The 23,388-nt window shown below is 57.3% G+C and overlaps 4 protein-coding genes across 5 annotated transcripts; 2 read left to right on the top strand and 2 right to left on the bottom strand.

Annotated features, from left to right (window-relative positions):
• Window positions 1-172: 172 nt before the first annotated feature.
• Window positions 173-3,024, bottom strand: MPI (mannose phosphate isomerase). The gene is made up of 8 exons (XM_072345594.1): window positions 2,903-3,024; window positions 2,652-2,779; window positions 2,380-2,580; window positions 2,165-2,306; window positions 1,887-2,081; window positions 1,606-1,779; window positions 1,327-1,535; window positions 173-851 (listed from the first exon to the last, which is right to left on the bottom strand). The coding sequence occupies exons 1-8, from the start codon at window positions 2,916-2,918 to the stop codon at window positions 633-635; spliced, it is 1,284 nt and encodes a 427-aa protein (XP_072201695.1). The 5' UTR covers window positions 2,919-3,024; the 3' UTR covers window positions 173-632.
• A 1-nt stretch (window position 3,025) lies between these two features.
• Window positions 3,026-11,556, top strand: SCAMP2 (secretory carrier membrane protein 2). The gene is made up of 9 exons (XM_072345593.1): window positions 3,026-3,185; window positions 5,819-5,899; window positions 6,488-6,577; window positions 7,293-7,410; window positions 7,965-8,093; window positions 8,609-8,768; window positions 9,267-9,368; window positions 10,628-10,745; window positions 11,065-11,556. Exons 1-9 carry the CDS (start codon window positions 3,129-3,131, stop codon window positions 11,209-11,211), a joined length of 1,002 nt encoding a protein of 333 aa, XP_072201694.1. The 5' UTR covers window positions 3,026-3,128; the 3' UTR covers window positions 11,212-11,556.
• Window positions 11,557-12,030: 474 nt separating this feature from the next.
• ULK3 (unc-51 like kinase 3) lies at window positions 12,031-15,947 on the top strand. Of its 2 annotated transcripts, none has more exons than XR_011904844.1 (16): window positions 12,031-12,239; window positions 12,352-12,492; window positions 12,652-12,772; window positions 12,858-12,962; window positions 13,031-13,174; window positions 13,567-13,649; window positions 13,720-13,875; window positions 13,947-14,052; window positions 14,196-14,236; window positions 14,314-14,416; window positions 14,510-14,574; window positions 14,649-14,743; window positions 14,825-14,865; window positions 14,946-14,993; window positions 15,080-15,134; window positions 15,228-15,947. XR_011904844.1 is itself a non-coding variant. In XM_072345462.1 (16 exons), exons 1-16 carry the CDS (start codon window positions 12,138-12,140, stop codon window positions 15,242-15,244), a joined length of 1,407 nt encoding a protein of 468 aa, XP_072201563.1. In that variant the 5' UTR covers window positions 12,033-12,137; the 3' UTR covers window positions 15,245-15,947. The 2 variants fall into 2 exon arrangements, 1 of the variants encoding a protein (XP_072201563.1); XM_072345462.1 differs by having other exon boundaries at window positions 12,033-12,239; window positions 14,665-14,743.
• Window positions 15,948-16,896: 949 nt separating this feature from the next.
• CPLX3 (complexin 3) lies at window positions 16,897-20,115 on the bottom strand. Its single transcript, XM_072345569.1, has 4 exons — window positions 19,976-20,115; window positions 19,120-19,868; window positions 18,711-18,798; window positions 16,897-17,500 (listed from the first exon to the last, which is right to left on the bottom strand). The coding sequence occupies exons 2-4, from the start codon at window positions 19,278-19,280 to the stop codon at window positions 17,276-17,278; spliced, it is 474 nt and encodes a 157-aa protein (XP_072201670.1). The 5' UTR covers window positions 19,281-19,868; window positions 19,976-20,115; the 3' UTR covers window positions 16,897-17,275.
• Between the last annotated feature and the right edge of the window lie 3,273 nt (window positions 20,116-23,388).

The raw sequence follows: 23,388 nt of genomic DNA, 5'->3' as shown, positions 1-23,388 counted from the left end.
AAAGCGTGTCTTACTGCTCCCTTCCCAGATCCATCCTGTTTCCCCATGGGTGCTGGTGTTCACCATCAGCCCTGCCACCTCCCTCACCGCCACGTTCCCCTTTGAGCCCCCATTTGGGGCTGGGGGAGCCAGCAGTGGATGTGCTGCCTCCTCCAGCTCCATACACAAGGCTGAGGACAGAGTCACCACTTTATTCATAGCACCGATCACCTGAAGACCTTCAGACCCCACTGCCCCATGAAGCCACTCCATTGGCAGGTGGACAAGGGGAGAACCCAGCTGATCCCAAACCTCTTTCCTCCCGGTAGCAGCCCCAGCATCACATTCACAGGCGTAAGCAGCGGTTCCTAGAAGAACCCAACAAACCCAGAACACCAAACAAAACATAAATAGTTGTCACATGGTGTTAGCAGCACTGGTAAGGACTGGCCCTAGAGGCTGTGACACGATGGGGACACGAGTGCCTCAGCCCCAAAGAGCTGGTTCAGAAAGCAGAGGAGTGTGAGTTGCTTCTTCTGGAAACTGGATGCGGGTTGCTTTGAGTTTCACTTTTAGGGTGACTTCTGAGCTACTGACCAAGCCTACTTTGGTTTCTATCTACCCTGGAGTGTGAGGATGGCTGGAGATCCTGCTCAGAGCAGGCAGCAGGCTCTGAAGAGCAGCATCCCCTCGGATGGAGTCAGATGCAGGGAGATGCTCTCGTTGGCGGAGATGAAGATCACGGAGCCCCGGCGCAGGGTCATTTCAGATGTGGCAGCTGTCGAGGTGCCCACGGCCGTACCTTGGATCACCAGCAGGATACTGGCACAGTCCAGTGCAGAGATGAGGTAGAGCTTGATCGAGGAGGGAATCTGCAACAGAACGGTGTGGATCTCCTGCAGCTTTCCTTCTCTTTGGGATTAAAGGCACTCATCCCCCTTCCCCTTTCTGCAGACCCAAGACTCCTTCCTCCCCATCCCTACATCCAAAGCTGCTCAAGAAGCTGAGCGAGCTCCAGGAAGAACATGGAATGGAGAGGGGTTGGTCACCATCCTCCAGCAAACCCACACTGAGAAGTTTAGAAAACATCAAGGTGCCCACAGAAATTGTGGACGGGATCCCTGGAGGTGCTCAGAGCCGTGGGCTAGTGAAGGGGCAGCAGTTTGGTTTGAGATGGTCTTTAAGGTCCTTCTAACCCAAGATAATCTAGCTCTGTAATGAGTAAGGAGCACTACTGGGAAGTAGGGAAGCTGGTGTGCCCAACAGCTAAAACTCATTCAGAAAGCACTGGGACAACATGAGATCAGCTGAGCAGCTCTGAGGACCCTAAAAACTTGCCCAGCTCACCTCTATCTTCATCAGCGTAAAGTCAGGCACAGGTGGGTCGTAGATGAAGACAGAGGGGTCCAGAGGGCTCTGCATGGCCGGGAAGATCTTGGAGCTGCTGGGTGCTGGCGTGTAGTTGAGCATCTCACAGAGTGTGAGCACGTCAATGAATTTGGGGGTGAGGCCGGCACGCACCGTGTTGTCAGAGCACGCCATGCACTCCACACAGTCTGCGGGGAAGAGATGTCACTGCACAGCAATGGGACGGACCCCGTGCCGTGTGCCCACCCCTGAGCTCACCTCCCTGCAGGTAGGCGTGGGGCTCGTTGGCAGCCAGGAACATGGCCTCACCAGGCTCCAGCCTCACCACGTTGAGGAAGTAGATCGAGAAGCAGCCGATGTCCCCAGGGAACTGAGCGTGCAGGCGCAGCAGCAGGTCCCCATTGCTTGCAGATGTGTCCTGCCCTTTGGCCGCTGCAAGAGGAACGTGGATGGGGTTAGAGAGAGCCCACCCAACTCAGAGCCTGGATCCTCCCCAAAGACTGGAGTTCCAGCATCCTACAGGTGGGAACATTGCTCACCTTGCTGGGAAATCCTCTCCACCAGCCGGCTGAGCTGCTGGCCGAAGGTCTCCTTCTCGCTCTTCATCAGGCAGGTGAAGCAGACACGCAGAGCGGCCGAGACGCCGCGGGGATCGTGGCTGGCACCATGGCTGGCACTGCGCTCCAGCTGCTCGGCTGCCACCTCACCCACCAGCGCCCGCAGCTCGGGGACGTCTGCGGTGGGGGCCGGTCAGAGGCACCGCGAGGCCATTGGGATGGGTACAACGCATCCCTCCTCCCCACCCAGCAGGGCTTACCCCGCAGGAAGGCGGCGATCTCCTCCACGGGCCGGAAGCCGCACAGCCCCTCGAATGGAGTGAGCGCGATGGCCATCTCGGGTTTGTGGTTGGCATCGGGGTAGTGCTGGGGGAACTGGGCGTGCAGCTTGGCGGCCAGCTCCTGGGGGGGGCGGGGTGTGACACGGGGTGCGACACGGCGGCGTCACCATGGATACAAGCCGGGATCCGCTTACCTTGTTGGGGTGAGCCTGGATGGAGAGCGCGGTGCGGACGGACAGCACCTTGAACAGGAAGGGCAGGCGGCCGCCGAAGGCATCGAGCACCTTGTGGCCCAGGCAGGCGGGGTGCTCGGCCAGCCACGAGCCCAGCGCCCGCGGGGGGTCCCGGCCGTCCAACACCTCGGCGTCAGCGCTGGGGTGGGCGCCCATCCAGAGCTGCGGGACAGCGGCAATGCGCTCAGTCCCCGCGGGGACGGCGGGACGGAGGGACGGAGGGTCGGCCTCACCTCGGCGTAGGGCCGCTCGGGATCGATGCTCGCCGCGGGGTCCGCGCTGGCCACCAGCTGCGCCACGGCGCTGCGCAGCCCGTGCTGCCCCCACGCGTAGTTCCTCACCGGGCAGCGCAACGGGAACACTGCGGGGCGGGGGGACCAGCGTCACCGCCAATACCGCCAATACCGCCAATACCGCCAGTGCCGCCAATACCGCCAATACCGCCCCGCGTGTCCGTCCCTCGCGGTTCCCGGCCGCCACTCACCGCGCGGTTCCGCCATGTGCGCTCCCGCCTCGATCCCCGCCGCGCGCCGCCGCTCCCAACAGGCCCCGCCCCTTTTCCGCGACGTCGTGACGTCACGCTGCGCCGGCGGCACGCGAAGGTCACGTGACGCTCCGCGCAGGCGCGCTGGCGGTCCCGGAAGCGGTGGAGGAACGGTGGAGGGCGGCGGCGCGGAGCGGAGCGGCGGCGCTCGGCCGGCAGTGCCCCCATGTCTAGTTTCGACACCAACCCGTTCGCCGACCCGGTGGACGTGAACCCCTTCCAGGTGCGTTCCGGGCCCGCTCTCCCCTTCCCTCCCTTCGCTTCCCTCCTCGCTCCGCTCCCTTCCCCTCCCCTCTCGGCCGGCGGGACGTGGCGCTGAGTGAAACCGCGCCGTCCAATGGTGGCGCCGTTCCCGTCGGCCGCAGCCAATCAGAGCTGGGGGGCGGGACCGGGGGGGGTGCTCATCGCGGAGGTGTCCGGCGCCCCTCGGGGCCGCGCTCGTGGGGTCCGGCGCTATTTGGGGCCCGGGGTCCGCCCCGCTCCGGGCCGCGGCCTTCACGATGGGCTATAGGGGCTGAGAGCGCCCCGTTAGTACCGGCGGAGGGTTGGGGGGCGCACGGCCGGAACTTGGGGTCAGTAGGGCCCAGCGGGAGCCTGTGCTGCCGCCGTTTGGGGTTTGTCCGACTCACAGCACGAAGCTGGAGCAGCGCTTGGGCACCTCTCGGGCATAGGGGTGGGTTGGGGTGGGTGTGTGTGCGGCCAGGAACGGGCTCAGGGGTCCCTATGGGTCCCTATGGGTCCCTATGGGTCCCTATGGGTCCCTATGGGTCCCTATGGGTCCCTATGGCCATATAGCCACCCTATAGCAGCTCTTCCTGCTGGGGTGTTCTGGGCTGCCGTGAGAGCAAGTGAGGAATAGCTCCATGGGCTGCACACGGGTGCAGTGGGTTCTTCTGTAGGCAGCTGTTATGTTATTTCAGCCACCCCGCGGTGTTCCAGGTGAGCTCACTCTCCTTGAGCTCAGTCTTTATGTTCCCTTATTCAGTGGCAATGGACAGAAGCAGAGGAACACCTTGAGCACCAGCTGCTGTCTCAAAGCACTGCAGCAGGCACCTACACCTGTAGCAGTTCTGTGTCAAGGCAGGGTTATTCCTATCAGATAGGAGCCAGGCTGGACCTGAGCACCTCACTGAGCTGTGGCTGTCCCTGGTCATTGAGTGGGAGTTGCAGCAGATGGCCCCTTCTAGCTCCAAATGATTCCTTTTAACTTTCCTATCAAGACAGTTTGTTTTAAATAGGGAATTCTTCCATGCTTGGGAACCTGAAATGATGACAGCTGCCACCGTGTGTCTGTATGGACTGTGGTGAGAGGGGCAGCAGGGGATCTGCTGGCACTGTAGGTCGGTCCCATAAGTGACAGTGTGTCCCTAAGGCAGACTCAGCCCGGCTGGGAATGGGTGAGCGCCTTCAGATGTTCAGGCTTCCCCTGGGCTCTGAACCAGGAAACAGCCTGAGGATTTTTGCAGGAGTCCAACAAGCAATTACTCATCAGGAAGGAAAAGTGTGTGACGTCCAGAGCTGAGAAGAGTGTGGTTGCTTTCCCTAAAGGAGGACAGCCAGGTGCTTAGGTTAAAGCTGTGCTGGAAGATGAGAGGTCGTTTAATATCGAGCTTTGGCTAAGCAAGGTGGTAGTGTTCTTCCCATTGATGTTACTGGGAATGGTGCTGTTCTCCTGGCCTTCCTGGCAGCAGTGCCGCTGTCACATTAACTGCAGGGCTTTCCTTCCCACTGGAAACAAGGGATGGGAAGAAAAAAACACGTGCTTAGGTGTCCCAGTGCATCTCCTCATTCCCAGTTGCTTTTCTTCCAGTTTACTGATTCTCTTCCAATGGCGTGCAGCTTTTCCTTTCTTATTCCTGTGCTTTTATGAAGGTTTCTTTTCTTCATGCAGTCACCTGCTGGATGTCAGCCAGGCTGAGCCTTTGCCTGCCCTAAACTGAAGCTACAGCTTGGGCACGGAGCAGCTATCACGTGCTAAGCGGTGTGCCCAGCAGCGAGGGGAGGTGCAGCATTACTCATTAACCACCCTCTGCACCTCTCACCTGGCAGGAGGCTGCACGAAAAGCCCAGCACTGAAAAGAACCAAAGGACTTTTCCACAGCACGTGGCCTTTGCTCACCAGAATTGTTCACTCCTGCTCAGTCCCAGCATCAAATGCTTCTTGCCCCATTAACCACGGCATTGCCTGAGCTCGAGATGTGAGTTGCTGGCGGAAGGAGGAATAAGAAATGGCTGCTTTTAGTTTTCTTTGGCTACACCCATATTGACAGGCTGTTGGATTTCTGAGCTCACAAAGGGCCTCACTTCCTTAATTACTGATGATAGGAGTGCTGCTGAGGTCAAAATCTGTCTATTAAAAGTAATCTGTTTGCAGAAAACAGCGTATATAAAACACTGTGTGCATTGCAGATGAGGAGAGAGTGAGGCACTTTTCAGGTAGGAGCTGCCGTGGATACAAATAAAAGAGAAAATAAGAACATTGTAGTTTTTCAGATCTGCTTTCTGGCTACATAGGAGCACATCTCTGTGTGTGCCCCAAGGGACAGCATTGTCACAGAACCGTGTGAGTTGCCTCCAGCTGGGAGAGCTGGAGGACCAGAAATGTTCTGAGCTGGTGTCCTCAGCTCACCCGGCTGCTGAGTCAGGCAGGCTGCCTGCAGGGATGCTGCCTTCTGGATTCAGAACTCATCCCAGCGAGGCAGTGTCTGTCTTCACCACACTAAAGGCATAGCAGGCCGCGAACATCACGGTCCTGTTCCCACTTAGCAGAGGGCTGGGAGGTGGGCAGAGCGGGTGGTGTTTGAGCTGGTGGAGCCTCGCGCCTGATGCTCATTTGGTTTTGCTCTCTTCTTTCAGGACCCCTCGGTGACACAGCTCACGAACGCGAGCCAAAGTGGCTTGGATGAATTCAACCCCTTCTCTGAGGGCTCCCAGCTGGTACGTGTGTGTGTTTGCACTGAGTGTCTTGGCGTTGGTTTCAACAGCCTAAAGGGTCCCTTGGTAGGTACAGCTTAAATGAGAAAAGGAGGCATTCACAGCTGATTTCCCTGGGGAGGTTGTGTGCGTGGCAGGCTGCAAGCACTGAAACTCCCTGCTGGAGCTCTGTGTTCCTCTGGAACTGTTTCTCCCAGTCAAGCTGCGTGAAGGGGAAGATGTGTTGTGGCATCATCAATATTTATTTGGTCTCTGCGTTGGGAGCTGAGCTGCCACACTTGATATCATCGATGGATCACTGCAAGAGCTTCGATCTTGTTTCCTGATGGCTGAGATGGGGAGAAGGAGAGCAGGAAACTGGGATAAAAATAATACTTGTGGTTTAAACAGCTGCTCAAAATCCCACCTGCTTTCTCTTTTGCCCGATGCCCATAAGCTTTGGGTGCCACATCCCTGGGGTGTTAAGGAAGGGACACGTTTTTGAGAGCCTAGAATTGCCTCCTGTTTGTTGTAGCAGTGCTGAAGTCTGAGCTGCTCTTTGCTTAAAGAAGCAGTGCGTGACTTTGTTCCCTTCTTGCTCTTTGCTTTCAGACAAATGCAGCACGGACGGCGCCAGCCACGCAGCCCTCTGGCCACTCACAGCCTGCTGTTCTGCAGACATCTGTGGAGCCCACCCCACAGGTATGGGCCAAGGAGGTCCTCTATGAGTTAGAGACATGTGGGGATGGCTCTGCTGGGGCAGAATAATGCCACTGGGTTTTGTTCAGCTGTGCACAGTGAGGTCAGAGGGTCTCTTGGGGAGCCACCCCATCTTTGAGGGATGGAAAAGGCAAGGGTGGGTCTGAAGCTTGCAGAAGTTATATCTGGGAAAGTCTACGTTAGAACAGAAAAGCAACATGTAGTGAAAAGAGATCGAGCCAAGACTTTGGTGGGAGCCAATAGGCAGGGGGATCTGCTGTCTTACAGGCACTGATAAGAGGGTGAGGAAGTATATGTGCCTTACCAGGGCAGGCATGTGCCTTGTGGGTGAGTTATTGAATGGCACTCAGAGCAACAAAGCTAGCTGGAAAGTGGAAGCAGCTGTAAGGAAAGCATAGCTTTGCTGAAATGAGATGGAATGGAGCCTCTTGAGGACTTCTCCCACCCTATTTTCCAGTAGGTTAGGAAGGGAACCCCTGGATTGAGTCCTGCGTCAGTTTTAATCTAGTCCTCCAGCATGTAAGGCAGGAAGCCAGCCTCAGGATGTTCCACAGGCACCCAGTTTTCATACTGTCCTCCTTTGGTACTGAATTTGTGTTTCTCTTCCAGTTTGGCATCTGATATGCTGGCAGTTGGCATTGCCACTGTCTTGGGTGGGGAAGGACTGAAGGACTTACTTTTTTTCTGCCTTCTTTAGGCTGTGGCTGCAGCAGCACAGGCCGGGCTGCTTCAGCAGCAGGCAGAACTAGAGAGGAAGGCAGCTGAGCTGGAGAAGAAGGAAAGGGAATTGCAGAACAATGCAGCCAGCATTAATCGTGAGTAATGCTTCCTGCCTTGTCTGCAGCCAACGTGATGCTTGGGGACGCCTGTGCTGCTTGGTTTATCAGCATGGCTTTGACCTGTCCAAAGGAATGCCTCTCTGTCTCTAGCTTTTCATGGCTGTGGCAGCCCTCTGGGGCTGCACCTGTCCCTCCATGGCTTATAGCGTAACTGTCTACTGAAGGGCTGGGCAGGAAATGAGCTCTGAGATGAGTCCAGCTCTGGCTTTTTATCAGTCTCGATGCTATCTTAACCAGAGCAAAACAGTATTTTCCCCTAAGCTTGAATGATTGAGCCTGGACTCAAGTGCTCGTGATGGTCCTTTGGCCATCACATGGAAACTCTGCCTCCCACAGAGGAAAGCTTTCAACTCTAGGTTGCCCTACGTTGCTGCTGCCAGTGGGGTTAACACATCCCCACTCAAGCACCTTCCCCCCAGGTGTTGATATGAGTCTGTTGATATGAGTGCAGCTTGCAAATGAAAGCATGCCAATGGCTCTTCCAACCAGAGAAGAGCAAGCAAAGAACTGCTCTTTTGTCCCTTCCACAGCGAGACAGAACAACTGGCCTCCCCTTCCCAGGAACTGTCCAATCAAGCCGTGCTTTTATCAAGACTTTTCTGCAGACATCCCAGCTGACTACCAGCGGATATGCAAGATGCTTTATTACTTGTGGATGCGTGAGTAACCACCTGAGCTGCCATAAAAATTCTTTCTCTGGAGATTCTGAATCAAGTGCTGAACTTTGCTCTGCACTAAACGCTGCGGGTGTTGTCTGTACAGGTAAAATAATGCCTCTCTGTCTTGTTTGTGAAGATGTATCAAGGTCTGCAGGTCGAGGTTTTTGCCTTGGGAGTAGCTCATTTGTTGCAGAAGTTTGGTGGTTGTTTAACAGAGACTGTACAGTGTGAGGCTCAGAAAGATGGCAGGTAGTGCACTTGGGAGATGAGGTGCAAAACACCCTCAGCTGCGTTTGTCAGTTGTGATGCTCCACAGAGACTTAAGAATGGTTTGTAAGCAGCAAGGTTGGATGAGGTGCTTGGCTTGAGCCCTATTTTCCTTCCACTGAAGGACGGGAAATGAGATAGCAAAAAAGAACTACTGCAGAGCTTCATGTGTCCAGCGAGAGATGCTTGCAGAGGTTTGAGCTTCCTGCGAGTTGACTGATGCTTCTTCTCTCTTCCATCCTGACCAGTGCATTCAGTCACTCTGCTCCTCAATCTGCTCGCTTGCTTGGCGTCTTTCACGATTCAGCCAGAAAAAGGAGTAGACTTTGGTCTCTCAATCCTGTGGTTTGTTTTATTCACCCCTTGTGCCTTTCTCTGCTGGTACCGACCGATCTACAAGGCTTTCAGGCAAGTACCATTTTCCACTCTGATGGGGAATAGAGCTCGTAGTGGGAGGAGCTTTGGTTTGATCTGTTCCAATGCGATGTTGCCTGCAGGATTTTTCCAGCTCTTTGCGTTCTTTGACCAGATCAAACCCACTTGTGCCTAAATATATTGTAATATCTGATGGAATTTGATTATAGCGATCCTTTTTTATTGTGAAATCCAGGCCTGGCTAACATAGGGTCCTACCTTTTATTAAGGAAACTGTTTGGTGCAGTGATTAGTTGAGTGTGCTGTGCCCATTAAGGAAGCTGGAAGCTGTCTTCACCCCATCTCCCCCTGGGCAGTGGTGGTGTTGCAATATGGATGTATTTTAAGTCTTGTCACTGCACAAGTTCCTTCTGCAACCACTTTTCCTTTAGCAAGAAGTTCATCACTGGAAACGTTCCCTCTTCTCAGAGGAGGGAATGTGTCCAGGAACCATGTCCTTAGGTTTCACTCCTGCTGCTGTCTCTCCTGCAGGTCTGACAGCTCCTTCAGCTTCTTCGTCTTCTTTTTCGTCTTCTTCTGCCAAATAGCAATCTACGTCATCCAGGCTGTCGGCATCCCTGGCTGGGGGAACAGGTAAGCTCAGCTGAACAAGCTGGTGCAGCCCTGCCCTGGTGTCAGAAGCTATGGGGCCCGGTGCTGCTCTCTTGCTGACAGCTGTCTGTTCCTTCTCCTGTGTCTCTCGCCTGGCACGCAGTGTTGGCAGGTCTCAGCTGGTGTGTCTGTCTCCTCTGCTCATCCTCTCTTAGTCCCAGTGAAGGCACACACGCTTCTACTGCTGCCACGGCCTTAAAGAAGTGTGTGGAATCTCCCAGTCCTACTCTGCAATTCTTTTCCCATCCCTTTGTTACATTGATTGTGTCACTAAATAGAGCCTTCCCTGGCTGTATGGAAGGCTTCTTTCCTTCTCTGGGGGCTGTAGCATGGGGACGAGGAACCTCTCACTCTTTCTTGTTGGCACAGTAGTGCAGGTCCCCAAATGATCCCTCCCCCCACCACAAGGAAAGCAGTGGATTTCTTTTCACCTCGCTGCGTTGGTTGCAGATCAGATTCTCGCGTTCCTGCAGTGCTTGTGAAGAGCAGAGAAAGGTTAACAGCCAGCGGTTTTCCCCCTGGGGAGAGCCTTCAGGAGATGAGTGCAGTGAATCTGCTCTCTATTTTTGCCCGCTGCCTGCAGAACAGCTCATGGGCAGAGCTGTCCTCTTGCTCCCCCCCACCCCTCAGTCATGGGGGACTGGGAGGGGGGCACTCCATTTTTAGTCCAGCGTTGCAGAGCATGCGTTGAACTTTCAGCTCTGTCTCCTCGAGCCAGACAGCAGATTTATTTTTAGCTGCAAGTGCATGGCGTTGCATTTCTGCTTTTCATGCACAAGGAGTTGCACAGCACATGGAGCGAGCCAGACAGTCCTGTTGGGGTCCCCGGCCTCCTGGTGGCTCGTGGCCTGTTTGCATGCTCAGCTGGAGAGATTCTTTCCTGTAGCACCACAGGAGGATGTTCTGAGCGAGGCATCATGTGGGTGTTTTGACCTACAGCCAAGTGCTGAGATCTCCCAGAGTCGTCTTAGGAGCTGCCAGTTGTCACAGGGGAGCTTTATTTTTGCAGCCTTTCACTTCATTCCTTCCTCTTGGAGCTGCTGTCACCATCACACGTAGCTCTGGGCGCCGGCTCTGCCATCCAGTTCTCAGCAATACCAGCCTCTCTTAACTCAGCCTCACTACATTTGGAGGTGTTTGGAGTCACTTGATATCTGACAGCACCCGCCTGCTGCCTGGAAGTGGGGCGCAGCTGGGGGCAGAGCCATAACACGCCACGCTTACCCCATTCTCTCTTACAGCGGCTGGATTGCGGCGCTGTCGGAGCTGCATGGCAACGTGGCTGTGGCCATCATCATGATGGTGGTGGCAGGGTTCTTCACGCTCTGTGTGGTCCTCTCACTCTTCCTCCTCAAGCAGGTGAGTGGCTTGGAGCTGTTGGCAGAATCCCTGTGCCGTGTGCATGTGGGGTTGCCACCTTCCTCATCTGTTGGGCTGTGGGGATCAGTGTTTTCCTGAAGGTGGGATCTGAGCACCCCCAGAATGGTGGTGGTGGTGCTTTCTGTGTCAGTGCTGAGCTGCTGAGACTCATGGCTGAGCAAGTGGCTGCTCTGGGAAGGGAAGGAGCAGATGGTGCAGCAGGGTGTGCCATTAACAGTCCAGAGGAGGTAGCCAGCAAGCTCCGTGTGCATCCCTTACACCTGCAGCCTGATGTCTTTTCTCTTGCTCTGTTCCCCAGGTGCACTCCCTGTATCGACGCACAGGAGCCAGCTTCCAAAGGGCTCAGGAAGAGTTTTCCCAGGGCATCCTCACCAACAGGAGCTTCCAGAACGCAGCGGCCGGGGCGGCCTCCTCAGCTGCACACAGCGCTTTCCGGGGCAATTAGCCCCCCCCATAGGCCACCTCTGCCTCGCTTCCCCTTCCCTCGTAACCCCAACCTTCATTTTTCTAACGATGCACTTTTCGTGGGTACCATGTTAGCTCTGTGATGCCGACTCCAATGAGAAGAGATCTGCATCTTTAGCTTCAGCTGGCCTCGGTTTGTGACGGTTGGTTTCCCTGCTTTGCTCAAGGATGTGGGGAGAGGAGGGGGAGCAAATGCCTGTTCTCTGTCTGGGCCACGCAGAGCAGTTCGTCTCTTCCTCCTCTCACCCAGCCTGTAGCAGGGAGGTGAGATTTCCATCTTACTTTCTCTTTTCTATTGGCCTGTGCTATGAACAACTTGATTTCATCTGCTGGGTTTGTTTATTTTCGGGTAAGGGGGGGGTTGGGGGGAGGGGAGGGGTGGATTTTGTAACTTGCATGTAGGTTGTTGTTAATTTGACGAGCGGAAGATTGTACCTCTGGTTTACTACACTTAACACGATGCTGCATTTTGACCTCTTGATGTGCTCCAGAGCCTGGCTGATGGGGCAAGAGGGAACAAGTGGGAGCGGGCGGGGGGGGCTTGGGAATGGGGGAAGGATCTGTGCTCATCATTCCCAGCCTGTCGATTTGCCTCTGTTCCACGGGCATCCAGCGCAGGGGGAAGAGAAGGGATCGCTGGCAGAGGGGGAGGTGGGGTTTTGCTTTACACGTGTGTGTGTTGAAGGGGGGGAGGAGGGGGGTTAGGGGGTGGCTTCCGACCGCACGGAGCAGAAGGAAGGCAGCAAAACGACGCGGTAGAAGTAAACTCGGGCTCGTTTATCGCCACCATCCTGCCCCTTATCCCATTACCCAGCTGGGAAGCAGCCGTGGGCAGCGGAACCCGCCCCTTCCTGCCGGGGAGGAGCTGCGGACGGAGCCGGAGCCGGAACCGGGCGGTGGGGCGGCATGGCCGGGGGGGGCTGCGCCCCACCGCGCCTGGATGGCTTCGTGCTCACCGAGCGCCTCGGAACCGGCACCTACGCCACGGTGTACAAAGCGTACGGCAAGGTGCGGGAGAACGGAGCTCTGCGGGCTCACCGGGACAGCCCACGAGGGGGAGGGGGGGGGATCTCGGAGGTTCGTGGTTGCTCTACGGTGGTCTCCGCTCGTCCCTCGGCAGAGGAACACGCGCGAGGTGGTGGCTGTGAAGTGTGTGAGCAAGAGGAGCCTCAACAGGGCCTCGGTGGAGAACCTGCTTACTGAGATCGAGATCCTCAAGACCATCCGGCACCCGAACATCGTGGAGCTCAAGGACTTCCAGGTGGGGCTGGGGGGATCCCATAGGACCCATAGGATCCCGTAGGGCTGGAGCTTCCCGTAGGGCTGGGGCATCCCGTAGGATTGGAGCTTCCCATAGGGCTGCGGGTTGGCTCGTGGCCCCTTGGGATGATGCAGTGAGTCCAGCTGGGTCGCCTTGCAGTGGGACAATGACCACATCTACCTGATCATGGAGTTCTGTGCTGGTGGGGACCTCTCCCGCTTCATCCGGACGCGGCGGATCTTGCCTGAGAAGGTGGCACGTATCTTCCTGCAGCAGCTCGGTGAGGGCCGTGTGGGTTTGGGGGATGAGGACCATTGGGACTCTTGTGTTGGAGCCAGCAACCACCTCCCCGCTTCTCCTTCCAGCCTGTGCCCTGAAGTTCCTCCATGACCACAATATCTCCCACCTGGACCTCAAGCCACAGAACATCCTGCTCAGCACCCCGGAAAACCCCCAGCTAAAGCTGGCAGGTCAGGTCCCCGGCCCTGGGATGCTATGGGGTGGTGGTGGGTGACCCCTGACCATGCTTTCCCCATAGATTTTGGCTTTGCACAGTACATGTCACCATGGGATGAGAAGCACGTGCTGCGTGGCTCCCCACTCTACATGGCCCCTGAGATGGTGTGCCGCCAACAGTACGACGCCAGGGTGGACCTGTGGTCGGTGGGCGTCATCCTTTATGGTGGGTCCTTCTTCTGTGCGCCCATCTCTATACGCCCTACAAGCCCCTAACACCCCAGTGTCCTAAAAGGTGGGGACCAACCCCATTGTGGATAGGAGACCACGTGCACCTGGACAGACCAGATGTAGGAGGGCCCATCCTGGTGTGGGTACAGTCCATCCCTGTGGGTGCTGGGTGACATTGGCTGTGTTAACATCTGCCACAATGATGTTGGCCGTGGTGATGTTCACTGTGTTGATGATGGTCGCATTCACCATACTGACATCTGTTTGTTCACTGTAGGCCAGAGGGAAGAGTCATGGGGTCCCCACCCCAAAACCCTTGGCTTAACATCCCCTTGGTGGGACCAAGAGGACCACGGGGTGCCCCCCTCACTGCTCTCCTCTTTGCAGAGGCACTTTTTGGACGACCCCCCTTTGCTTCCCGCTCGTTTGCTGAGCTGGAGGAGAAGATCCGCAGTGAGCGAGCCATCGAGGTAACATTGAGATGGCGTGGGGTGGGGACACCGGGTTGTGCCCCCTGGTGCCACCGCTGTCCCTGCCCAGCTGCCCAGCCGGCCCCCGCTGTCCCCAGAGTGCCGGGATCTCCTGCAGCGCCTCCTGGAGAGGGACCCCTTCAAGCGCATCTCCTTCGAGGAGTTCTTCGCCCATCCCTTTGTGGACATGGAGCACGTGCCCGGCCCTGAGAGCTTCTGCAAGGCGGTGAGTGGTGGGTGGGTGGCGATGGGATGCGGTGGGACCAAGCCCTGGTCCTGAGCCCCCATTACCTCCAGACCAACCTGGTGGTGGAGGCGGTGAAGAAGGATCAGGAGGGGGATGCGTCTGCTGCACTCAGTCTCTACTGCAAAGCTCTGGAGTACTTTGTGCCTGCTCTGCACTGTGAGTAACCACGTTCCTGGGAGGTAGTGGGGAGCAACAGAAAGGGGCAGGGGATGGAGCTCGTGTGGTTGGGTGTGAGATTGTGGCACCCCCAGGATGTGCTGCAGCCCCCACCCCTGACATTGGACCCCCTTTGCCCCCAGATGAAAGTGATGCTCGTCGCAAAGAAGCCATCCGGGCAAAGGTGAGTAATGGGGTGGGAGGGACCATCCAGTGGGGTGCCCCCATGGCACCATACTTCACCTGGCCCCACTGCCACAGGTGGGGCAGTACATCTCACGGGCGGAGGAGCTGAAGGCGCTGGTAGCTTCCAAAAGCAAGAACCTCCTGCAGCAGGGAAACCCAGCCAGGGAGATCCTCAAAGGTGTTCCATGGGGCCAAGCTGGTGTCTGGGGTGGGGATCTGCCTGCAGGCTTTCCCAGCAGGCTGAAGGTGTTCCCCATCTGTCTCCTTGCAGAGATGGCCAAGGACAAGCCGCGGCTCTGCGCTGCACTGGAGATGGCCTCTGTGGCTGTGGCAAGGGTGAGTGCTGGATTCTGGGGTCCTGCTGCTCGTGGGGACGGAGCCCACCCTGGTCACTCCAGAGCTGGTGATAGCCAGGATCTATTACAGGAGGAGGAAGGCAAGGATGATGGTGAAGCCCTGGAGCTCTACCAGCAGAGCCTGGGCGAGCTGCTGCTGCTTCTGGCTGGTGAGTGGGGACGTTGGGGGGGGGGGGGAGGTCAGGGGGATGAGTGCTATGCCCTGGTGACCCTGTGCCTGCACCCTGCAGCAGAGCCAGCAGGGAGGAGACGGGAACTGCTGCATGCGGAGGTGAGCCCCAGCACCCGCCCCAACCCCGCCAGCCCCACGGGGACACCGCTCTGATGGGGCTCCCTGCGTCTGTCTACCAGATCCAGACCCTGATGGCCCGGGCAGAGTACCTGAAGGATCAGATCAAGGTAGGACTGAGGGCAACATTTGGGGTTTGGGGGTTGATGGTGGTGACTTTGTGGGACTGATGGTGGTGATTTCTCTGCCCGTGCAGATGCGGGAGGCGCAATCCATGGGCAAAGAGGCTCTGGCAGACTCCGTCCGGAGCTGTGAGTCCCCAGATCCTTTTCTCTGTGAGCTCTGTGCCTGCAGAGCCACCCCAGCCAGGTGACCGTCCCCTCTGTCCTTCCTTCCCCTCACAGCCTGCACCTTGCAGTGACACCCAATGGGATGCTGCCGGCGCCGTGGTGCTGCAGATGGCCGAGGAGACGGCTGGGCTGAGCGTGACTGCATTTTCCCGTCAGGAGGAGTCCCTGCCTGGAACGTCTGCTGCAGCAGCAGCCTGCGTGCCCGCGGCGGGCAGGTTATTCCACTCCAATTCCCTCCACTGGCTGGGCAGCGCGGCAGCGGCTGCTGCTGCTTCGTGCAGGCACGCGGCTCTTGCGTGCACAGCCTGCAGCTCACCCCGACCCATGGGGAAAGGAAGGGGGGGAAAAACAAAAAGCAGGGCACGGATCGTTGGTGGTTTGTGGCACGGGGTTTTGCTTTGCTGGGAGCGGGGGGCAGCGCTTCGGCACGTTGGAAGCTGCTTGTTCTGTGTGCCTGATGCTAAAGCGGTTGTGCCTCATCGGTGTCGTGAGGTCTGGGCAGTTCTCAGCCCACCCGTGGAAATCGGGTGCAAGGAAGAGCTGTTGTAGACCCCAGGGGAGGGTCTGGCTCTGCGTGTGCTGCAGTGCTCAGGGCTGGCAGGCTCTGTGCTCTGTGATGGCAACGATGCACCAAATAACCTCATCCCTGGGGGCTGGCCCCAGCACAGCCACTCGCATCCACTGTGGAGCAGGGGGGTGGCTGTTCTCCAGATCTGCTGTATTTCAGGGGATGTAATTTATCATCTGGAATAAATACTTGTTGGGGGGTTTCTCCACGTGCCTTTAGGGAGCCCAAGGGGTTGGATGTGGTCCCATCCCAGATGTGTGTGGTGGCAGCGGTGTCACCCAAAGCCACCATGCAGAGCGGGGCCCCAGGCTGTGACCTCCTCTTGCAAAGACCTTTTTATGGGATATTTTTTTTTGCCGCATTATTCTGAGCAGAGATTATATCCTGAGGCTTTAAAGAGCTTTCAAGCCTCCCGCCCTTGCAGCCAGTGAACACGATCACATATGCCTTCACGCTCTGCCTGAGATGCGCCCCAATCTGGAGCTGTGTCCGCAGGGTTGGTGTCGGGACAGTTTAGGGTCAGATTGTACCAGCTCTCCTTGACATTGAGGCTTGCAGCCGTGGAGGTGATGCTGTCCTCCCCCCCAAAGGGACTGGGGGAGGTGGGTCAGTGTGATTTTCCCCCTCACGTGTTTTAAGATGCTCCCCTCTAAAGCCTCTTAGACTCAGGGAAAGGGAGACGTGGGGTGCCGCTGCATGATCCCCTTAATCCGATTGTCCTTCCGGCAGCATCCTGCGGGGAGCTTTAATTGACTTCAAATAACACAAAAAGAAAGGGAAAACAAAACAAAAAAAAACAAACCCAAAGATTGCACTGAGATCCCCCATCCCTGAGTAGCAGCTCATTTGGTTCTACGCTATAGCTGTTACTCCTTTTGGGCTCTGTGCGTGGGGGAAGCACACCAGCCATCATGGCACAGTGGTTCCTTGTGTATTCCCAAAGAAGAGGCTCCCACCCTTGGAATCATTGAACCTTTTGAGTTGGAAAGGAGCCTTGAAGGTCATCTAGTCCAATTCTCCGCGGCCGGGGAGCAATGCTGCTTGGGCACACTGAGCATAAAGCCCCCAGAGGTGCTCTAAATGTGATGCTTCCACCACCCAGCACTGAAACGCCGTCGCCCATAGAATCAAAGGGAGCACCGTGGGAGAAAGGAATGCATAGACATCTCCTGGTATTTATTCCAGCGGCGATAACGGTGCCGTGGCACGGGGACAGCATAGGAGGTGTAACACTCGACTGAGCACAGCACACGACCACATCACAACAGAGAAGGAAGCGTTTTCCCTTATGGGGTCACCTTCTGCCCCTTCTCCCACATGGAGCCGATCCCACCCCGGGAGATAGGGACGCCAAGCCATCCCTTTGCTCTAACCTCAGACTGGACCGCGACCCAACAACAAAACCACGCACGGGGATACCGGCACGGACGGAGCGGGGACATCTGGGTCAGGGCTTAACATGGCTCAGAAGGAGGACCCGGGACCATCGGTGGGTCCCCACGGCTGCGAGACTGAGGGTGTCACATTGGTTGGGTCACATCACAGAGCATTTCTCAGCTGACTGCTTCAGGTCCTCTAGCGTGGCCGAGGCTTTGTCCTTCAAGGAGTCAAGGTCCAGGTTCTGGATGTTGCTGAGCTGACCGATGACGGAGTTCTTCTCTTCCTCCTCCTCGTTGTCCTGCTCGATCATCTTGGCCAGCTCCTTGGGCAGCTCCACGTCGCCTCCCACCAGCTGGATCTGGTTGTCGTCGGTTTCGTTCTGAAAGTCAAGGCAAGGGGTGGTGGGACATCCTGAGGGCACCAAGACTACATCCAACATTGAGACTGTAGTGCCCACGTGGGCTTTGGCAGCCAACCCAAGGCTTTAGGGTCAGTCACTGGCATGCAGGTGGGATGACGCCCATGAGCTCCATCCCTCACTGACCCAGAGGGGGATGTGGCCAAGCAGAACTCAGCACACACCGCAAAGGAAGAGATGAAGGAAGAAGATGTGCAAAGCAGATTGAGCCAGCAAGGCTCTAAATTGCCTTCCAGCTCCCATCTGATGTTTGGGCACCCAATTAAGCTACACGTATGTCTAACGACTGCGCCCACCAGCGAGCATATTGGGGTCAGCTCTGCGCTGAAGAGCTTGCAAGAGGCAGACCAACTGCCAAGCAGGATCAGGAATGAGCAGAAGAAACTTGTCTGAAGATTGGAAGGGACATCTCAAGCACGAGGAAGCAGCAAAAGGATCAGGGGCCGGATCTCAGCAAGTCCCCGCTTCCCCCGGAGGAAATCTCCATCTTTTTCTCTGCCTTTCTTCTCTTTTGGCAGCAAAAGGCAGATCCTCCAGCTGTTGTTTGCTGGCAGTTACGCGGGTGCAAGGAGCAGCGGGGCGTTCATCCAGGCTGGACCAAGAATCTCCAGCAATAAGAACAATATCACTTGGCTGAGCTGACCTTTCCAAACTAAAATTAGCCCGGCTCCAATTCACAGCATTCACCACCGAGAGCTGCAGGAAGGCTCTCATTGAATGCCGAGTGTGTTTTGGGGAGGGGGGAACGTTTGTGGCAGCTCCAAGAGAGGCTGAATTGTCGCTGATTGAATTGTTCCCAGTGAATGGCTCGTGGGGCGGAAGATCCAAAATTGGGATTCATCTAGGAAGCGTTTGCCAAATTTTCTATTAGCTGGCTAATCCAGTAGGGAAAGAGCTGCTCACGGCTATGGGGACGGCAGCCTGGAGTAGAAGGGGCTGCCCCTCAATGAGACGGGGTTAGGGTCAAAAGAGGGGAACTGGGGAGTCTAATCATGGCTAAGCGTGCGTGTTGGGGTCTTCTTTGGGATGGTGGAGCTGGTGCTGCTCAGTGGTGGCTGGAAGGTCTGATGGAATGGTGCTTAGGGGAACAGAGTTATGCTTTAGGAATTGAGGCTCACAACCCCCCTGGGTGGTGGTTCCCTTTGGTCCCCCCCTTTTCCATGTGCCATACCTTGGGGAGCCGATACTTGTCTCGGAAGTGGGACCTGACCGTGGCTCTCTCTGCCTTGCGCTGGGCAAACTGGGCGTCTCGCTCCATCCTGTGAACCAGGCAGAGCAGTTACAAGTGCCCCACGGCCTTATCACCCCCACCCCAACCCAGGTACTCCCCATCTTCTCCACGAAGTCTCAGTTTCCTACCCCCCCTCCCCATCCTCCCGTTTTTTCCCCCCACTGCACAGCCAGAAAGGAGAAAAAAATCCCTGAGGAAGCGGATTAAGGGATTAAGGGGGGGGGGGGGGAGAGGTTCGTTAAACAGCGTCCTGGCCCTGCCACCCCCACCATTGTCTTCCTCTGTGCACAGAGAGCTCCGGGACCTCATTCCCTCCCGTACCCCCCTCCTTCCCCCCCTCAGCACTTACTTCTCCTCCACCAGCTGCCGCTGGTACTCCTCATACTCCTCGCGGGTCATGCCCTGAGCCTCCGCCGGGGACTTCTCACCCTCGCTCTTCTCCTCGCCACCCAGGCCACCCGTCAGGTTCTTCAGCTGCCCCCCAACCATGCTCTTCACCATGAACGCCATGGCTGCGGGGTGTGGGGCGCTGAGAAATGTGGGTACCGCGGGGAGATGGGACGTTCAGAGAATGGAGGAAATGCAGGTGTTGGGGCGTTGGGGAGGGTAAGATGCTCGAGGAACTGGAGATGGGGGAGAGAGGATGCTCAGAGCACTGGAGTGATGCGGGTGTTGAGGGTAGCGGAGAGATGGGATGCTCAGGGAACTGGGAGCTGTGGGTAACGGGGAAGTGGGATGTTCAGGGAACCAGGAGATGCAGATACCAGAGGTAGTGGGGAGATAGGATGCTCAGGGAATCGAGAGATGCGAGTGCTGAGGGTAGCAGAGAGATGGGATGCTCAGGGAACGGGGAGATGTGAGTAACGGGGAGGTGGGATGCTCGAGGAACAAGGAGCTGCGAGTAGAAGGGTTAGCAGAGAAACGGGATGCTCGGGGAACTGGACAGATGCAGGTATCGAGGGGAACGGAGAGGTGGGATGCTCAGGGAGCCAGAGCTGTGGGTACCGGGGGCAGCGGGGAGATGGGATGCTCGGGGAACGGAGGAGACGCGGGTATTGGAGGCAGCGGGGAGATGGGATGCTCGGGGAAGTGGGTACCCTGGAGAGAGGAGAAAAGGAGCTGAGTTAGCGGGGAGCCGCGCGAGTTGTGCTGCCGGAACGCCGTAAGACCGAGGGGATACCGGGCTGCCCCGAGTCCCGCCTTACCGGGCAGCCTGGGCTCAGCGCCGGCCGCTCTCCGCTCCGGGATGCCCGGCGCTCCGCCCGGGGGTCGCTGGGGGCGGCGGGCGCTGCAGCACCGCGGCGCGGACAGCTCCGTATGAGCGCGGCGGGGCGGCGCCGCCCGGCCCGGACCCCCCCGGACCCCCCCGGTGAGAGGCGGAGCCGCCCCGCCCCCCCCGGTGTTGTTTGGGGGTGAGGGGGGGGGTAACTTCACGGCGGGGGACGCGTGGAGCCGGAGGGGGGTCGGGATCGCTGGTTGATATCCCGCTTTCCGCCTCCCCCCCACCCCGCCCCACTGTGCCCCCCGGTGCCGCGGGTGGAATAAACCCACGGGAGACCGTTATGTTCCTCGTTGTTCTATTTCTTATTTCCTTCCCCCCCCCCTTTTTCTATTTCCTGAAGGAAAAGGACCGGATTTAGCACTCCCGGATTTAGCACCCCTCGAGTTGTCGCTCGCTCCTAGACTGCAAGAGCTGGCGCGCCCCGGAGCGCGCTGTTAATGATGTTAATTAATTCTAATGCAAGCTGCCACCGCTCCCTGCAAGCGCTGCCTTGGACAAGCGACCCTGGCATCCCTCGGCCTCAACCCCGGAGCTGAGGAAGGCGTAGGCACCCATTGCACGGCCCCGCTTCCCCTTCCCACCCGGCTCCTGCTGCTGCTTCCCCTTTGGCCGCAGCCCCGGGGGCAGCTCGCAATTAACGGCATTTCCACGCGCCTCCCATCCAGATGGCCAGCCTGGCTTTAGCGTGCGTTTCTCCCTCTTTTCTTCTCCTCCTGTGAAAATACACGGCGTACCCCCGGCTCCAATCCCGGCTTGCAGGAAAATCATTTCATTTCGGAAATTTAAAGACAATCTCTGCAGATTAAAATGATGGAACAGCTGTGGAGTGATGGAACAAAGTGACCGGGCTGGGGGGGGAGGACAGGGGAGGGGGTGGTTTGGGGAAGGTGGCCCGTTGCTTCCCTTCCCCCCTTTGCCCAAGGTAACATCAGGTCTTAAAAGGAAAATGCCATCATCTCGTTGCATTCTGTTCAGCCATCCCTGTGCTCTGGGTCTTTGTGGGTGCCACCCTCTGCTCCCCTGTGTCTCTCTGGGGCTGTGCTCACTGCTTTGGGAAAGCAGGGCTGCTGCTCAGGATCCGGCCCTGTGGGTTTCACCTGGTTGGGTGTGCGGCACCTGGATGCGGAGCTGGGAGCACGCCTGCAGCCCGCGTTGGTTAACAGCAAGAGACTGGAAGTCAGGACCGATTTTTCCAGCTGGATTAGATGGGTCAGCTGCTGCGTAGCCTCCCTGTCTGAGGAACGTAGAGGAAACAGCTCTTGATGAGCTGAGCTGCTTGGACAAAGCAGTGAGGTGAAAACGAGCACGCGATTCCCGGCTGTCTGGAGGCTCCGCGGTGCTTTTTGGGGGGGAGATGATGGATGGAGGTCGGGGAGCTCGACAGCTTGAACACGGATGTACCCCTGGGACAAGAGCTGTGAGATGGCCCTTTGCAGCCTCCGGCAGCCTGGGGTGTTGGTGGCATTTGTAGGGACGAAGTAAAAGGCCAAGCAAAGGGCATTGCCTTCTGCGAGGCACAGGGAAGCCTCACCTCCAGAGAGGGCCGGCAGCACCACTGTGTCCCTGAGCTCAGTGTCCTTATGGAGGTGGCACTCAGAGGGACACTGGAGGTCCAGGTTATAACCATGCCCTCCAAGGCTTCTGCTTTTCCATTTGCTTTTCACCACCGCTTCTCCCCGAAATCTATTCCAGTCGGAATGACTCATCCTTCCTCTCAGGACTCCAACCTGCGGTAATGAGATGTAAATCCTCGCATGACCTATTATATTAGCTTATTCTATATCACACATCTCCGTGGATTAGGAGGGAGGGAGACGAGACGTCCTCCCGTAGCAGCAGCCGGTGGGATCTAAGAGGATCGCTCCTCAGCTTTGGCACCTGGTTTGAATACCTCTGCCATGAGATCTGCTGGCAGCGTGACACACGTCAGCCCGGCTCTTCCTTCCAGGTAAGTGGAGAACTGACCCCAGTGCCTCACCTGCGCCGAACCTGTGCTGTTTCTATGATGTCGCTCTTCCAAATGAGCCAACTCCAAGGCCAAGTGCGACCCCACTCTGTACCCAAATCCTGCGCTACCCCATGACCTGCTGCAGCCCTCCCAGGGATGAACTGAATCCACGTGTCACCTGGAGCTACAGCACCATATAGATGACACCAGGTAAGCCCAACCCAACCTGCAGGGGAAAGCAAAGGCTTGCAATGTTGAAGACCCCGAGCGCAAGCATGGAATCCCTGAGGCTGGAAAAGGCCTTCGAGCTCATCAGGTGCAGCCTTGAGTATGTCCTGGAAGGATGTGTGTGTGCTGGAGACACACCGGGGGAGGAACGAGGCAGCGTTGCTAAATAAAGCAGGCAGCCTCTGCCGGGTGAAGTCACGCTGACACTTCCCCGCCGGCTGTCACTTGGTGTGACGGGCACAGTCACAGCAGCACAAGGCTTTGGCACTCAGCCGTTGGGGTGGTGCCAATAGTGAGGCCAGGAATGCTGAGGGATACCGGTGGGGACAAGGCCAGGAGCATCAGCAGGGACTGAGGGACACCCATGGGGACAAGGTTGGGGATGTCAGCAAGCTTTACCCAAGGAGGCTGTGGATGCCCCATCCCTGCAGGCATTCAAGGCCAGGCTGGATGTGGCTCTGGGCAGCCTGGGCAACCCTGCACATAGCAGGGGGTTGGAACCCAGGCCATTCTGTGACAATGTGATTTGAGTGGGAAAGCACTGGGGACCCCAAAGAGCTCAGCACTGGGCTTTGGGCTTCGAGCTATGCTGGGTCCCATGGCCATAACCATCCCCTCTGTGGTGGTGGGTGCCCCACCATGCTAAGCAAGGTAGATAGGGAACGTTGAGGTCATCCAGCAGGCAATGCCCTGTATATAACACCTAAATATCTTGACGTCAGTGGCACTGGATGGCAAAGAGCCTGTGCAGTGAACCTCCTGCTATAGGTGCAGCTGTATAGGCGTGGGAATCACCGCAGCTGGGGGTGAGGGAGGCACGGGGGGGCCGTGGTGGCACCCGAGCAGTGACACAAATACACAGGGACAGACACACGGAGCCGTGTCAACAGGCACATGGGGAGACCATGTGCCGCTTGGCTGTCGGTGCCCCGAGCAAAGGCACGCAGCATTGGGAGAGCATGCAGGAGAGACGTCCCAGAGTGGGGTCTGTCCTTTCCTGGAGAGCTCCAAGGTGGGCAGCAGGAAGAGAGCATCTGCAGCTGGGAGGGATGACCCTGGGTGACCCTTGCTGTGGGTTGGTGACCCCGCAAGGCCAACTGCAGGGAAGGGAAAGCAAAGGGTGTGTGAGCCCAGAGACATCCCGGTGCCTCCTGCAGCCT

The sequence above is a fragment of the Excalfactoria chinensis genome, chromosome 10 (assembly GCF_039878825.1).
Source record: "Excalfactoria chinensis isolate bCotChi1 chromosome 10, bCotChi1.hap2, whole genome shotgun sequence".
Classification (NCBI taxonomy): domain Eukaryota; kingdom Metazoa; phylum Chordata; class Aves; order Galliformes; family Phasianidae; genus Excalfactoria; species Excalfactoria chinensis.
Note: the sequence above shows the minus strand (reverse complement) of the source record. Positions and strands in the feature narration are given on the sequence as shown.